The sequence below is a fragment of the Silurus meridionalis genome, chromosome 7 (genome assembly GCF_014805685.1).
Source record: "Silurus meridionalis isolate SWU-2019-XX chromosome 7, ASM1480568v1, whole genome shotgun sequence".
Taxonomy (NCBI): domain Eukaryota; kingdom Metazoa; phylum Chordata; class Actinopteri; order Siluriformes; family Siluridae; genus Silurus; species Silurus meridionalis.
The window spans coordinates 27,381,169-27,397,889 of NC_060890.1; the positions used below are offsets into that span (position 1 = coordinate 27,381,169).

A 16,721-nucleotide genomic window follows, 5' to 3' on the forward strand; every position below is an offset into this window, starting at 1 on the left:
GAACAGGTTTTGGTCTGTGAAGAGTGAAGAGCTAAGGCATTCAAAGACGTCCTATTCAATGATCATAATAATAATAATAATAATAATAATAATAATAATAATAATAATATACTATAATTTAGTTTGAACATGTTTGAACATGAAGTAACATCATCAAGATTGGGAAGAACATTTATAGTTTTGTATTTTGTATTATTTAAATAATAGTTTTAATAAATGTAGACTTTATGAAGTTTAATAACTGCTCTATGTACTATACTGTAAGCAGTTAGTGTTTTGGGTTTTGGTTGCAGTAACAGGTTTTACCAGCAGATGGCAGCAGCATGCGGTTTCAAACATGTAAGTTGTAAAGTCATATTATGATCTTTGTACTCATCTGGGAACTGAGGAGAACAGTTAGTGAAGTTTTGAGAGAAGAATGTTCTCCTATATGTGTCTGATACTGGATTCTAGCTGCAACAGTTCTGGGTTTCCTTTGTTGTATTTTTTATTTCAGGATTCACTAAATGGTGAGAGGTCCAGCCTGCAGCAGGTCAGTTCAGCACCCAGACTCATGCTATAGGAAGAGATGCAGTATGCAGTTAACATTGTTTTACTCAATTATACAAGACCTTCCCTGAAAAAGACGTTTTCTGAACAGAAGCATTTGTTGCTTTAAAACCTGAGTATAGAGTTCAGCATTGATGGAGTCTTTCCAGATGTACTCATGTGCTCATTCCACAGGAACTGAACCACCAACCCATCAGATATGCAGCTTTTTGAACTAAGCACTGATAACAAGCCAGAAGATTTCTCTCCTCTTTAGTTCAGGATCATGTTCACGCATGCCTTTTTCTTTACATGATAGAGATTTAACCTGCATTAGTGGATGACATGTGAACTGTGTTCTCAGTTCCTGAGGTGTTGATGATTCCATGCAGTGATTCTCCATTACAGAATCAGGCCTGAGGGCCTGAAGATCACAAACATCCAATATTGATTTTCACCTTGTGGCTTGTGTACAGAGATTTCTCCAGACTCTTTGAAACTTTAGATGATGTTATATTCTGTACATGATGAGAAATTCAAAGTCTTCACAACAGGAAACATTATTCTGAAACTGTACAATTCATACACACCGCATTTCTCCGACTGGTGAACCTCTGCCATCTTCACTGCTGAGGAATCTGCATCTCAAATATCTTTTATACCAAATCATGTTACTGACCTGCTGCTAGTTTACCTCAGGAGTTGTAAAACTTTCCTTCTGCTGTTTCTTATTAATCTCACGTACTTTTCCAGCCTGTTGTTACCTTGTTTCACCCGAGTGTGCAGAAAGTGCTGAGTAAGAAACAGGCAATGATCAGGAGACGACATGAGAAGAACCTGAGGAATACGGAGAAACACGATTAGAACATGAAATATGGAACGAGATGGGAATCACTACAACTAGTGGAGTTCCTTCATCAAGACAAAATTTACACAACTATACAAATCTATACACAAACACATATAATACACATTTATACATATAATGATTAGAAGCTCAAGTTTCAGGTTCATGAGTTCTGTATATTATGATGTAAAGTTGCAGTATGTGGTAAAGTTTGTGATTATTATGTTGTGAAATTGTTCTTAATGCTGAAAAGTTGTATTATATATTTATTTTTTAAATGATATTAATGACAATAAATAAAATCCTGGCTCATAGTAAACTCTACTGTACAGTGTGTATCTGCTATCAGTGTAACTGTGTGTTATTCAAACACAATACACAAAAAAGTAAAGTGCAATGAATTTTAATAGTGTAGAATGTCTTCTAAATGCATTTTAGCATGAGATGAATTTATTCAAATTACATTTATTTTATTTAGTTTTATAGAAAGTAAAACCCAGTCATTAGAGTTACTCAGGTCAGGAGACTCTCAGTGTCTCGAGTCCAGATAAATGTGGAGGTTTGTGTTATGAAGGACATCCAGTGTAAAACGTGTAAAATCAAACATGCGGATCAGGAATCAGAATTTCATACCGGATCGGTCGAGACCCGGATTACCAACAACCACCACAGGCATCATTAACAACAGGGTACTGGTGTAAACTGTGCTGCTGTTGTCTGAAGGAGGAGAAGGAGAGGAGGAAAACGTCTACAGAGACAGCAGGGAAAGGAGCAGTGGAGGAGAGTGGAGGAGAAGTGGAGTAGAGTGGAGGAGAAGTGGAGGAGAAATAGAGGAGAGTGGAGAGAAGTGGAGGAGAAGTGGAGGAGAGTGGAGGAGAAGTGGAGGAGAGTGGAGTTTCGGGTTGGTACTTTAAATGTTGGTACTATGACTGGTAAAGGGAGAGAGGTAGCTGATATGATGGAGAGGAGAAAGGTAGATATGTTGTGTGTTCAGGAGACCAAGTGGAAAGGGAGTAAGGCCAGGAACATTGGAGGTGTTTAAACTGTTTTATCATGGTGTGGATGGAAGAGAAATGGTGTAGGGGGATTCTGAAGGAAGAGTACAGTAAGAGTGTAGTGGAGGTGAAGAGAGTTTCTGATAGGGTGATGAACGTGAAGGTGGAAGTTGAAGGGATGATGATAAATGTCATCAGTGCCTATGCTCCACAAGTTGGCTGTGAGATGGAGGAGAAGGAAAGATTCTGGAGTGAATTAGATGAAGTGGTAGATGGTGTACCTAGGAAAGAACGATTGGTGATTGGGGCAGACTTTAATGGGCATGTAGGTGAAGGGAACAGAGGTGATGAGGAGGTGATGGTAGGTATGGTTTTAAGGAGAGGAATGTGGAAGGGCAGATGGTGGTAGATTTTGCTAAAAGGATGGAAATGGCAGTGGTGAACACGTATTTTAAGAAGAAGGAGGATCACAGGGTGACGTATAAGAGTGGAGGAAGGTGCACACAGGTGGACTATGTTCTATGCAGGAGATGCAACCTGAAGGAGATTGGAGACTGTAAGGTGTTGGCAGGGGACAGTATAGCTAGACAGCATCGGGTGGTGGTCTGTAGGATGGTTTGGAGGTGAAGAAGAAGAGGAGGAGAGTGAGGACTGAAAGAAGAATAAGATGGTGGAAGCTGAAGGAGGAAGACTGTAGTGTGAGGTTCAGGGAAGAGGTCAGACAGGAGCTCGGTGGTGGTGAAGAAGTGCTGGATGATTGTGGAACTACTGCAGGAGTGATGAGGGAGACAGCTAGAAAGGTTATTGGTGTAACATCTGGAAATAAAAAGAAAGACAAAGAGACATGGTGGTGGAATGAGGAAGTGCAGGAGAGCAGAAGGAGAAAGAGGTTGGAGAAACAGAATTGGGATCGACAGAGTGATGAGAAAAGTAGGCAGGAGTACAAGGAGATGCAGCAGCAGGTGAAGAGGGATGTGGCGAAAGCCAAGGAAAAGGCATATGAGGAGCTGTAGGAGAAGTTGGACACTAAGGAAGGAGAAAAGGATTTGTAGCATTCGGCCAGGCAGAGGAACCGAGCTGGTAAGGATGTGCTGCAAGTTAGAGCAGTAAAGGATGGAGATGGAAATGTGTTGACTAGTGAGGAGAGTGTGTTGAGAAGGTGGAGGAGTATTTTGAGCAGCTGATGAATGAGGAAAATCAGAGAGAGAAGGTTGATGATGTGGAGTTGGTGAAGCAGGAAGTGGATAGGATTAGTAAGGAGGAAGTGAGAGCAGCGATTAAGAGGATGAAGAGTGGAAAGTTGGTTGGACCAGATGACATACCGGTAGAAGCATGGAGATGTTTAGGAGAGATGCAGTGAAGTTTTTAACCAGATTCTTTAACCGGATTTTGGAAGGTGAGAAGATGCCTGAGGAATGGAGAAGGAGTGTGCTGGTACCGATCTTTAAGAATAAGGAAGATGTGCAGACCTGCAGTAACTACAGTGGAATTAAGTTGATCAGTCACACCATGAAGTTATGGGAAAGAGTAGTGGAAGCCAGGCTGAGAGAAGAGGTGACCATCTGTGAGCAACAGTATGGTTTCATGCCCAGGAAGAGCACCACAGATGCATTATTTGCTTTGAGAATGTTGATGGAGAAGTATAGAGAAGGACAGAAGGAGCTGCATTGTGTGTGTGTGGATTTAGAGAAAGCGTACAACAGGGTGGAGAGAGGAGTTGTGGTGTTGTATGAGGAAGTCTGGTGTGTCAGAGAAGTATGTGAGGGTGGTGCAGGACATGTATGAGGACAGTGTGACAGCAATGAAGTGTGCAGTAGGAACGACAGACTGGTTCAAGGTGGAGGTTGGACTGCATCAAGGATCGGCTCTGAGCCCTTTCCTGTTTGCAGTGGTGATGGACAGGTTGAAGGACGAAGTCAGACAGGAGTCTCCATGGACTATGATGTTTGCGGATGATATTGTGATTTGTGGTGAGAGTAGGGAGCAGGTGGAAAAGAGCCTGGAGAGGTGGCGGTACATGCTGGAGAGAAGGGGAATGAAAGTCAGTAGGAGTTAGAAAGAGTACGTGTGTGAATGAGAGGGAGGACAGTGGAGGGGTGCGGTTGCAGGGAGAAGAGGTGGAGAAGGTGAAGGAGTTCAGGTACCTGGGGTCAACAGTGTAAAGTAATGGAGATTGTGTTAGAGAAGTGAAGAAAAGAGGGCAGGCAGGGTGGAGTGGGTGGAGAAGAGTGATAGCAGGAGTGATTTGTGATAGAAGAGTATCTGTGAGAGTGAAAGGGAAAGTTTATAGGACTGTGGTGAGACCTGAGATGTTGTATGGTTTAGAGACAGTGGAATTGAGTAAAAGACAGGAGGTGGAGCTGGAGGTAGCAGAGCTGAAGATGTTGAGATGTTCTTTGGGAGTGACGACGATGGACAGGATTAGAAATAAGTTTATTAGAGGGACAGCGCATGTTGGACGTTTTGGAGACAAGGTGAGGGAGGTGTGATTGAGATGGTTTGGACATGTGCAGAGGAGGGACATGGGGTATATCAGTAGGAGAATGCTGAGGATGGAGACACCAGGAAGGAGGAAAAGAGGAAGACCAAGGAGAAGGTTTATGGATGTGGTGAGGGAAGACATGCAGGTAGTTGGTGTAAAAGAGGCGGATGTGGAGGATAGGAGAAACCTGTGGAGAAACCTTATATACACAAACGTTTGTGTGTAAAACCACAATAATCCAATCCATTTCCATTTTAAACTTTTGTTTATTAAAGATCACATGCAGTGCTTTGACTGGTTCCAACAAAAAAGAAACAAAAGTAAAAAATGGCATGAATAAAATGTTGTTATTAGTGTTATTATAGTGCAGAGCTGCATGTTTGTTTTCTCAGTGAATCTCTTTCATGTTTAAAAGCATAATTGTTAACTTTTTGCTTTACCTGATGTTTTGCTCATTGTTACAGAAATAAGCAGATGTTATTACACTAATGCACTAATGATCTCCTTTGTGGGTGTGGCCTGTCCAGTGGTTGTGGCCTGTCTGGTGGGTGTGGCCTGTGGCTGTAGCCTGTCCAGTGGGTGTGGCCTATGGCTGTAGCCTGTCTGTATGGTCTCTATCTAAGACCCTAAACATTATTAGTCTTTAGTATGTCTTTAACCGACATCAGAACCTAGTGTAATCACGATGGAAGTTGTGTATGATGTCTACAATCTTAGTGTGTGTGTGTGTGTGTGTGTGTGTGTGTGTGTGTGTGTGTGAGAGAGACGAAATGTCGGGATTTATGATGGGGTTCAGCCTCACTGTACCCCCACCAGCTCGGTGATCGGTGGAGCAAACACCATCAGCTCCTGATACTTGTGGAAGAAGAGTCGCAAACGAGAGAAGTATCCGTCCTCCTGATACGGCAAAGCCTTCGACTTCAGGAACTGCGACACGATCGGCTTTACCTACACACACACACACACACACACACACTGTTAACAACCTCCAAATCAAAAATGTTTGATGTTCTTATCTAATGGAGAACCCATACACCTTGAGGCACATGTTGTCGGACAGCGAGGGGAACAGATGATGCTCCACGTGGCAGTTGATGAGCGAGTGGCCGAAGATCCAGTCCAACAGCCGGTTCCTTGACAGGTTTAACACTCCGTGGCTCATCTGGTAAATACGCTTGGGTCGGCGATTCGGAGAAAACATCGGCAGTCCGATGTGCTGTGGACACAATTACAACTCATCAGCCAACCAATTTACCATCAAACCCGGGCGTGCTGAGAAAATGCTCTCTAACAGAACCACTACACTTTCAGGTTCCTCAAAGGTTCTTGGTTAATTCTCTTTATTATATAACCAAATGTAGAGGTTTCTACATAAACAATACTTTTAACGTCTAACATCTGGACCAGGCTGGACCTCTGCAGTGGTCTCCTTAATTTTCCATCTTACAAAGACAACTGTGGGAATGCTTTGCAGAAGAAGATCCCAGTTTTTAGATCTTGAGTGGGATGAGTCGGATACTTAATACATCTCCAACATGCTGGAGGACCAACAGCCATTTAGATAAACAGGTTTTGGTGTTCCTAATCAACACCAGATCATAATCAGGTAGGTTTGTATTATATATGTATTGTTAAAGTGTGTGTTTTTATCTGATTATGATTATGTGGATCCCAGAACTGGTACATGTGAGTGTGTTGAATTGTTTTTGCTGAACTGGAGGTTCATGTCATGGATGGTTATGGGAACCGAAAAACTCTCACAGAGAATAAAGAGTTCTGTTCAGTCCTTTTTCCAAAGTATTCTCAGCCATCAAAGAGCTCCAAAAAGTCACACATATTTTAGAGGATCAGAACAAAAAAACTAGATGAATACCACACAGGATCAGCACTAAAGTCTCACGCTGGGAATAAATACGGCTGTGAATTGTTCTTTTCTCCACTGTTATGGTCCTTAATGAACCAGAGCCAAGTTCAAACCTCCAGCTGGGGAGAACAAAACTGCTTTGATAGAGTTTCTCTGTTTGTTGTTCTTCTGAAGTAATGGTTTCTTTGCCACAATCTGACCATGAAGGTCTGACTCAGTGGATGTTGAAATATATCTGCCACTTGAACTCCGAAAAGCTTTTATGTAAATCGGCTGGTGATTCTATTAAACGTATCCTCTGCAGCAGAGGTAGCTCTCTGTCCTCCTTTCCTGGGACAGTCCTCATGAGAGCTTGTTCCATCATAGCGTTCGACTGAGCTTCATTTCTCAAAGTAATGATGGATCTTTTCTCTTTCCTTAACTGAGTGTTTCCTGCTATAACCTGGATTTGTACAGTAGATGTAGAAGCACTAATAGTGATATTGACTCTGTACTCACACTTTCCTCTGCACAACACAACTGATGATCTAAAGCAGTGGTCTCCAACCTTTTCTGCACCACGGACCGGATTAATGTTGGATAATATTTTCTTGGACCGGTCTTTAATGTGTGGAGGATAAATACAACAAAATAAAATAATACGCGCATAAAAACTGGTATTTTATAAATCTAATAATAAACGTGAATCACTGTGTTGATTTTTGTTCATTTTTCTCTCTCGGGGGTTTGAATTTAACAGTAATGTATTATGTGTTTGCGGCCGGAGCTCCTTTAACAAGGTAGCGGATGGAGGTAAGTCATGTGACCGGAGCTCCTTTAACAAGGTAGCGGATGGAGGTAAGTCATGTGACCGGAGCTCCTTTAAGAAGGTAGTGGATGGAGGTAAGACATGTGACCGAGCTCCTTTAAGAAGGTAGCGGATGGAGGTAAGACATGTGACCGGAGCTCCTTTAAGAAGGTAGTGGATGGAGGTAAGTCATGTGACCGGAGCTCCTTTAAGAAGGTAGTGGATGGAGGTAAGACATGTGACCGGAGCTCCTTTAAGAAGGTAGTGGATGGAGGTAAGTCGTGTGACCGGAGCTCCTTTAAGAAGGTAGTGGATGGAGGTAAGACATGTGACGGAGCTCCTTTAAGAAGGTAGTGGATGGAGGTAAGTCATGTGACCGGAGCTCCTTTAAGAAGGTAGTGGATGGAGGTAAGTCATGTGACCGGAGCTCCTTTAAGAAGGTAGTGGATGGAGGTAAGACATGTGACCGGAGCTCCTTTAAGAAGGTAGTGGATGGAGGTAAGTCATGTGACCGGAGCTCCTTTAAGAAGGTAGTGGATGGAGGTAAGACATGTGACCGGAGCTCCTTTAAGAAGGTAGTGGATGGAGGTAAGTCATGTGACCGGAGCTCCTTTAAGAAGGTAGTGGATGGAGGTAAGTCATGTGACCGGAGCTCCTTTAAGAAGGTAGTGGATGGAGGTAAGACATGTGACCGGAGCTCCTTTAAGAAGGTAGTGGATGGAGGTAAGTCATGTGACCGGAGCTCCTTTAAGAAGGTAGTGGATGGAGGTAAGTCATGTGACCTGCATCAAGAGTGCGTGATAGACAGATGTGGAGGAGAAAATCTGTGAATTTTCCACAATAAAACATCGTTCAGAATCAGATCATAAATAAAACAGAAATAATGTAAGTTATGTCTTCTTTCTGTGCGGCCCCCCGGTACCAACTGACCCACGGGCCGGTGCCGGTCCGCAGCCCGGGGGTTGGGGACCACTGCTCTAAAGCACATTAAGGAGGTAAGAAAAGAATGTGTGTGTGTGTGTGTGTGTGTGTGTGTGTTTCTCACCTGGAAGATGTTGATGTGAATGTATGGGATGGAGAACATGCCTCTGCTCAGCAGCATCACCAGCAGCGCTGAGCTACATGTAAACCCTGATACACACCGCAGCAGTACATACTGGGAACACACACCTACACACACACACACCACTGTACGCACTGCTGTGTACAGAGGCTGGCCTTTTAGCTGCCCTACAACACACACACACACACACACACACACACACACACACACATTCTTATCTAATTTTTTAGTGAATGTTAGGCTAGCTATTATATGTATATTAAAAACATTAGACAAGACCTGCGTCAAGTAAGGTGAGGTCAGGTGCTTTTAGCCAATCACAAACTGGATCACAGCAAAGTGGGCAATTAACTACCCCAATAGCCCCCACCCCCCCCCCCACAAAACCCTAATGAAAACTTTCTAGAATACTAGCTATTAGCTAGTTTTAAAAGACTTTAACTGAATACTGATTAGCAGCTGTTGTTAATGTTAGCTTGCTAGGTTGTTACACAATAAATATATATGTTAGTAAAAAGATGCAGAGTAGATTTGAATATATTATAGCTAATCTAGCCTTCTAGAAACTCAATGTCAGCTAGGCTAAAATTATGATGCTAACAAATACTTTAATGAGCGAGGTGCAAAACTACATAGCTAAGCACTGATAAGTCCCGCCCCTTTTGCCTCACCCATGGCCACTAGAGGAGTGATGATGGGCACAACGAGCGGTGCGATGAACAGATAAACACTCCGTGGCAGGAACGGAACCTTCCATGTGCTCGAGTCTCCGAGTCCGATCACGTTCGTGTGAGCGTGGTGCATTTTAACGTGTGATTTCACACTCACATTCGCCGTGAACGAGCCACACACCTGAAACACACAACGCTAACAGCTAACACAAGCTGACAGCTTCTCTCAGACTCACAGGACAAACAGTAAACAGTGTTGTATAATAAAACAGAGCATGCTGAATGGGTTTGTGGAGAAGATCAGCGCTAGTAGTGATGTTACTAAGAACCTCTGAGAACCCTAAAGGATGGCTAGTCAAACTTTTCCATTTAACGCTACTCTTCATTTTCATTTGTCCTTATCTGTGATAATTATATCAAACTATCAAGTGAAAGTGATGGCACAGTGCTGGACTGATCGAATAGTCATGAGTTTAAATTGTTTGTGGAATTTTGAGGAAAGAAATGAAAAAGTGAAGCTCTGTGAAAACTTTCCAGATGCAGTGTAAATAAAGCACTTTCTTGTAGATTAACAAAGATAATCTCGAAACTTTTTAATACCTTGGATCACTGTATTGCTATTACTCTGGAACTCGCTGATGAATTGTAACTGGAGCTCCACCCCCTTTGGGCAGTATTCAGACGACAAGAGTGTCTCACCTCGATAAAGAAGACGACCCAGAACCGTCCCCAGGCACTGGACTCGGTTAGAGCTCCATGACTGGCCAAATGAGTTCCCTTCACTGTGATCACGGCATGAGCCACTCCCATCAGAACCAAACCCAACAGGAAGTAACACACGTGAGACGAGGACAAGAGCAAGAATGCTGCGATAAAGAAAGACAGAAAGAGACAAAATGACAGATATCATTTACGCTATATCTACACACAGTACTAGATCTAGAAAATATGATCACATCAGCCCTGTTTTAATCATCTACACTGCTCCCAATTACATCTCACACTGATTATAAAATACTGCTACTGACGTATAAAGCACTTAACGCTCTCACACCACAGTATCTGAGTGAACTTCTGTACCAGTATGATCCTCCACGCCTACTTAGATCAAAAGGTGCAGGCTATTTGTTGGTACCTCAAATAATGAAGACTCCACCAGGGGGCAGATGTTTCTTTAATAAACCCCACAGTTATGGAACAACCTTCCAATCAGTGTTTGGGACTCAGACACAGTCTCAGTGTTCAAGTCGAGGCTGAACACATATTTAGTGGAGTCTTTAGTCAGTAGGTGTTTGTGAAGTAAAGGAGCAGATCTGGAGGGATCATGGATATGGAGTGTTTGGTGAACTGGGATATTTGGATGCTGTCGTCTCCTCACTATAAGACACTTTTGTCAACCCTCAAGAGCCTTGGTATCTGCGGAACAGCATGGGAATGGTTTGCTTCCTACCTGGAAGGTCGCTCATACCAGGTAACATGGAGGGGATCCACATCTGCCCCGTGCAGACTCACCACTGGTGTCCCACAAGGCTCTGTAATTGATCCCCTCCTTTTCTCCCTCTATACCCACTCCATTGGTGAAGTCATATCCTCACATGGGTTTTCTTATCACAGCTATGCAGATGACACTCAACTAATCTTTTCTTTCCTTCCATCAGATACCACAGCTTCCGCTCAGATATCAGCATGCTTGACAGACATATCTTCATGGATGAGTGCTCACCAACTAAAACTCAACCCCAGCAAAACAGAACTGCTGGTCATCCCAGGTGATTCATCTCCAGGTCAAGATCTCCAAATAACACTTCATGACTCTCTGCTCTCCCCTTCAGCCACTGCTCGTAACCTTGGGGAAACTATGGACAATGAACTGTCCTTCTTCCCACATGTCGCTAATGTTGCTCGTTCTTGACGATTTCTTCTCTACAACATCCGAAGGATTCGATCATTTCTGTTTATACAGGCTGCCCAGGTGCTTGTTCAGTCTCTTGTCATTTCAAGACTGGACTACTGCAACTCTCTGCTGGCAGGTCTTCCCCTGAACGCTATTCATCCACTGCAAATGATCCAAAACGCAGCTGCACGGCTTGTGTTCAATCAGCCCAAGTTCTCCCACACCACCCCACTGCTGCTCCTCCACTGGCTTCCAGTAGCTGCACGTATCAGACTCAAAACACTGATGATCACCTACAAGGCCAAAAATGGACCAGCACCATCTTACCTCAGTGACCTCATCACATCTCGCACTGCACCACGCTGTCTGAGATCCTCCAGCACTGCTCCACTGGTACCACTTTCTCTCAGAATGAGAGGTAAATACACTTCAAGGCTCTTCTCTGTTCTGGCACCGAGGTGGTGGAATGAACTTCCCCTAGATGTCCGTACAGCAGAATCCCTGACTATCTTCAAGTGACGACTGAAGACCTACCTCTTCCTGAAATACCTAAATTAGCACTTTCCAAGTTTGTAGAATTCGAGTTATATTTATATTGAGTTTGTAATCTTGTGTACAGTGTAGATTTATTCACTACTAGAGATTTAAAGCACTTTTGTACGTCGCTCTGGATAAGGGCGTCTGCTAAATGCCGCAAATGTAAATGTAAATATCTTATGTCTGTGTTACCTTCTGAAAGGGTATCTTTTATATTCACTTTCTCTGCAAAGTAATAGCACCCCCTATACCTACACCTACTGCAACCCTGTCCTGCAAATCTGCCCCTGCACATCGGCATGGACTTTGCAACAAAATCTCTATACTGCAGGTTCTCCCACACACGTAACTTTCCATACCGTCTGGAACTGCACCACTTCCCTTCAATCCTTCAGCACTGCTTTACTGGACAGATCATTCCTTAAAGTACAAGGTGGAATAAACTTCCTACTGAAGTCCAGTCACCGGCTTCAGATGATGAGCTCCACTTTACACTTTACTGCAGTAAGTTAAAAGTTTATTGTACATTATAGCATTTTATTTTTATATTTATTCTAAAAATGTATCAATATTTTTACAATTTCATTACATAAAAAAGACTTTTCTTTCTGCATGCTAATTATTTTAGTTGTTTCTGCACTGTACTGATCACTGCCTCAGTTATTCTGTTGATTTCCCCCCAGACGTCCTGTGAGCTGCTTTGTGCAGTGATAAAAGCACTATTCAAATAAAGAATTCAACTTTCTCACAAATGCCACCACACCTTTACCTATTATACATCTGCCTTTACAACTCCACCATGCCAGGCTTCACGTCTGCGTTTCTGCGAGTGGCTTGCATTGCGCTGTAATATTTGGTATGCAAAAAGACATATATAAAAAATAATTAAAGAACATTTTTAAAATGTAGATTTTTGTTGAGACATTGACTGTACCTGTCCCTGACTGCGGCTGACACTGTGACTGACACTGCGGCTGACACTGCGACCGACACGTCGATTGACACTGCGATTGACACTGCGACCGACACGTCGATTGACACTGCGATTGACACTGCGACCGACACGTCGATTGACACTGCGATTGACACTGCGACCGACACGTCGATTGACACTGCGATTGACACTGCGACCGACACGTCGATTGACACTGCGACTGACACTGCGGCCAATACTGGGATTGATACTGAGATCGACACTGTAATTGTGTGATGATAATACACATGAAAGAGTGTTTGAATGAATAAGTGTGTGTGTTTCAAGTCAAGTTTATTTCTATTGCGCTTTTCACAACAAACGTTGTCTCAAAGCATCTTTACAGAATTTAAGAATGAAGGTGGATGATGTGTGTTTATCTCTGATGATGAGGTCTGGGGCGACTGTGGTGAAGGAAAAACTCCCTTAGATGTACTGAGGAAGAAACCTTGAGAGGAACCAGACTCAAAAGCAGAACCTCATCCTCATCTGGGTGACATCAAGAGTGTGATTATAGTTCAATTCAATTCAATTCATTTTATTTGTATAGCGCTTTTAACAATGAACATTGTCTCAAAGCAGCTTTACACAGATAATGTGGTGATTAAACATAAATATGTTCTTTGTAAGTATGTTTGTCCCTGATGAGCAACTGTGGCAAGGAAAAACTCCCCGAGATGGCATAAGGAAGAAACCTTGAGAGGAACCAGACTCAAGAGGGAACCCATCCTCATCTGGGTTGCACCAAATGTCCATTTGAAGCATATATACAAAGTTGCGGGTTACAGTGATGATGATCAGAAGCAAACTGCACTCCCGAGTCAGTGCAGCAGACCGCCGACACCAACTACAGTCCAATCCGTCCTCAAAGCACCCGTTCTACTCCGGAATTATAGTCTTTAAACACTACAGAACACTGGAGAGTGAGAACTAACATGAGCACTGGAGTGTGTGATTATGAGTGATGATCTTTCTACAGTCTTTTACAGTCATCATGGTTATAAAACTAGGACCTACTGAGCAACTCATAAAATAGCTCCACATCTGAGATCATCACAGATCCAACATCAGCTTCTCCATGCCAGAGCCTTTAAACACTCCAGGAGGTCCAGTGTCCAAACTCCACATGAAGTAAGATCCAATTGTCACTGGTACGTCTCTAGATGGTTCGGGATGATTGCAGCATCTACTTCTTTAAAGGTCCATAATCTTTATGAGGTGGGACGTGACTGGAGCTGGAGCAACCTCAGGATGCCTCGGGTTGGGGAGAGAAAGAGAGAGTGTATGTGTGTGTGTGTGTTACCTGTGGGCAGGCTGATGAATGCTGAAGCTAGGATGGTGCAGTCCAGTCCTCTCCTGTCCCACCAGCTACTGTCCCTCACAGTTTTCTGGACCAGACGGTTCAGCTCCATCATCAGTGTCTCACACTCCTCCTTCTGCTCCTTCTTTCCTGCTGCTGATGTCCCTGATGTTCTCCTCTCCTCCATCTCTGTCCATTCTTCTGTGACCTTCTGCATGCTGCTGATTCTGCTATTTCTGAGACACACACTCACTCATACACACAAGTACACACACACTTACACACACGTACACACACACTCACTCATACACACACGTACACACACTCACTTGAAAAATGTCCTCACACTCAATCTCTGGTGCTTCTAAACTGAACTCTCTCTCTCTCTCTATCTGTCTTTCTCCCTCCCTCTCTTTCTTCCTCTCTCTCTCTCTCTCTCCACTTCTCTTCCTCACCCTCACTTCGTTCCCCTTCTCCTCCTTTAATCTCTCTTCTCCTCCCACTCTTCTGTTGTTCCCATCATTCTCTGATATTAAATATCACACACACACACACACACACACACACACACACACACACACACACAGAGGAAACTAGGTTGTGTTTGTCTCTCAGAAGATGAATGCTGGAAGCCCCTCCCCTCGCTCTCATTCAGCTCCAAAAGTATTGGCACCGTCCTATAGAATGAGTAAGTAAACACCCAGAACCCTGAGATCATTCAGATGTTCCACAGAGACAGCAGGAGCACAAGCCTCGTTTCTTTCACCTGACAACAGAATACGGCTTACATTTAATTATACATCATATTATACACTACACCTTATCATATATATATATATATATATATATATATATATATATATATAACCCCGTGTGATATACACCTGTGCGCGGTCCGGTACCGGTCGGGTTCGGTTCTGACCGGTGCGCTGTGCTGTGGAATGACGAGTCTTTACAACAGAGTCGCAGCAGTTCTGGAGTTTATTGTCATCAACACTCAAACAATTCTGTATGGAATACAGAGAGAAACTAAATAAACAGACTGTTTCACAGCCGCTGTAGCCATTAGCTTAGCATCACTGATCCTCACCAGATCACTGCACTCAGATAATAAAGCGTTTAATCCTCCACATACATCCACAAATCACTTCACATTAATAACACTTTTAACAATAATATGTGAACACGTGATGAATGAAATGTAAATGTTTAGAACTGTTTTTGTGGGTAATCCCGGGGGAGCACCGCTAACAGCTCACCTCAGTACGCACACAGTAACCTGAGCCTGCGCTGATGACGTCATGACGCAAGAGAAAACACTTCCGCCCAAAACAGAACTAATCCATTTAAACAGGACATAAAACAAATAAAACAAATAAAACAAACAGGAAGAATTATGAGTGACATGCATTCATTTACATCGTAAATATACATACATGAAGATTAACATCAGTCACATATAAAAACTTATTATATAACAACTTCTCATATACATCCTCAGTATGTTATCCTCCTCTTTATTATGATCATCCTTCTTCTTATCATCATCCTTATCCTCCTCATCATCCTCATCTTTATTACATCCCCAATCTCCTCCTCATCATCATAATCATCACAATCATCATCACCTTGATCATCATCACCATCATCATAATCACTTTCGTCATCATCACTTTCCTTATCATCTTCATCATCATCATCATCATCATAACCATCAAATTCATCATCATCAACATCATCATCATTATGTTCATCATAACCATCATAATCACTGCACTGAGGAACACAGCTCTGAGAAACACTGCACAGAGGAACACAGCTCTGAGGAGCACTGCACTGAGGAACACTGCATTTAGGAACACAGCTCTGAGGAACACAACTCTGAGGAACACTGCACTAAGGAACACAGCTCTGAGGAGCACTGCACAGAGAAGCACTGCACTGAGGAACACTGCATTTAGGAACACTGCACTGAGAAACGCTGCTCTGACAAACACAGCTCTGAGGAACACTGCTCTGAGGAACACAGCTCTGAGGAACACTGCTCTGACAAACAGCTCTGAGAAACACTGCTCTGAGCAACACAGCTCTGAGGAACACTGCACTGAGGAACACTGCATTGAGGAACACTGCTCAGAGGAACACTGCACTCAGGGATTACTACAGTAAGGAACCTGTGGCTCTGACCTGCACCTGAAAAACCAAACCCTACCCACAGCACTGCTGAATCACTGAGAAACACCGCCCCCTAGTGGTCACTTTTGTACAGATTAATATTATACTGTAGATGAATATTACAGCTGCTCTGGCAGCTCCTGATCAGGGAGAAGGTTATACAGTGGTAGCCTTCATTTCAGTGTGAATAAAGGAATTTTCTACTTCTTCCTTTCTGACTACTAACTGAGAGTAAAGGACACACTTTACTGTAGATTTATTAAAAATCGCTATTATTTACTGCTCTAAATCTAAAACTACTACTAAAGAAGTGCTTTGAGAAACTGGTTCTGAATCACCTCACTGTGGGTCTACCACCTACACTGGACCTACACCAGTTTAAACAGGTCGACAGAGGATGCAGTTTCCACGGCTCTTCATTCAGCCCTCACCCACCTGGATAAAAACAACACCTACATCAGAATGCTGTTCATTGACTTTAGCTCTGCGTTTAATACAGTCCTCCCCACTGTACTGATCACTAAGCTCAGTGACCTGGGTATCTGCACCTCCACTTGCAGATGGATTCTGGACTTTCTCTCCGACAGATCTGAGTCTGGGCAAAC

At 43.1% G+C, this 16,721-nt stretch overlaps 1 protein-coding gene across 6 annotated transcripts; it reads right to left on the reverse strand.

Annotated features, from left to right (window-relative positions):
- Nucleotides 1-5,098: 5,098 nt before the first annotated feature.
- Nucleotides 5,099-15,280, reverse strand: fads6 (fatty acid desaturase 6). Of its 6 annotated transcripts, none has more exons than XM_046853150.1 (9): nucleotides 15,201-15,280; nucleotides 14,826-14,948; nucleotides 14,527-14,707; nucleotides 13,945-14,193; nucleotides 9,937-10,103; nucleotides 9,238-9,418; nucleotides 8,549-8,733; nucleotides 5,889-6,068; nucleotides 5,099-5,800 (listed from the first exon to the last, which is right to left on the reverse strand). In XM_046853150.1, exons 3-9 carry the CDS (start codon nucleotides 14,657-14,659, stop codon nucleotides 5,651-5,653), a joined length of 1,245 nt encoding a protein of 414 aa, XP_046709106.1. In that variant the 5' UTR covers nucleotides 14,660-14,707; nucleotides 14,826-14,948; nucleotides 15,201-15,280; the 3' UTR covers nucleotides 5,099-5,650. The 6 variants fall into 6 exon arrangements, with proteins under 6 accessions (XP_046709106.1, XP_046709105.1, XP_046709109.1 ...); XM_046853149.1 differs by lacking the exon at nucleotides 15,201-15,280 and adding an exon at nucleotides 15,032-15,194; XM_046853153.1 differs by lacking the exon at nucleotides 14,527-14,707.
- Between the last annotated feature and the right edge of the window lie 1,441 nt (nucleotides 15,281-16,721).

Bases quoted from the DNA above. Each gene is read 5' to 3' on its own strand.
- fads6 (XM_046853150.1), bottom strand. From the start codon at position 14,659: ATGATCTCAGGGTTCTGGGTGTTTACTTACTCATTCTATAGGACGGTG. The intron at 9,419-9,936 runs GTGAGACACTCT...TGTGTGTTTCAG, and splicing joins GGGTCGTCTTCTTTATCGAG to GTGTGTGGCTCGTTCACGGC. The intron at 5,801-5,888 runs GTGTATGGGTTC...GTGTGTGTGTAG, and splicing joins CCGACAACATGTGCCTCAAG to GTAAAGCCGATCGTGTCGCA.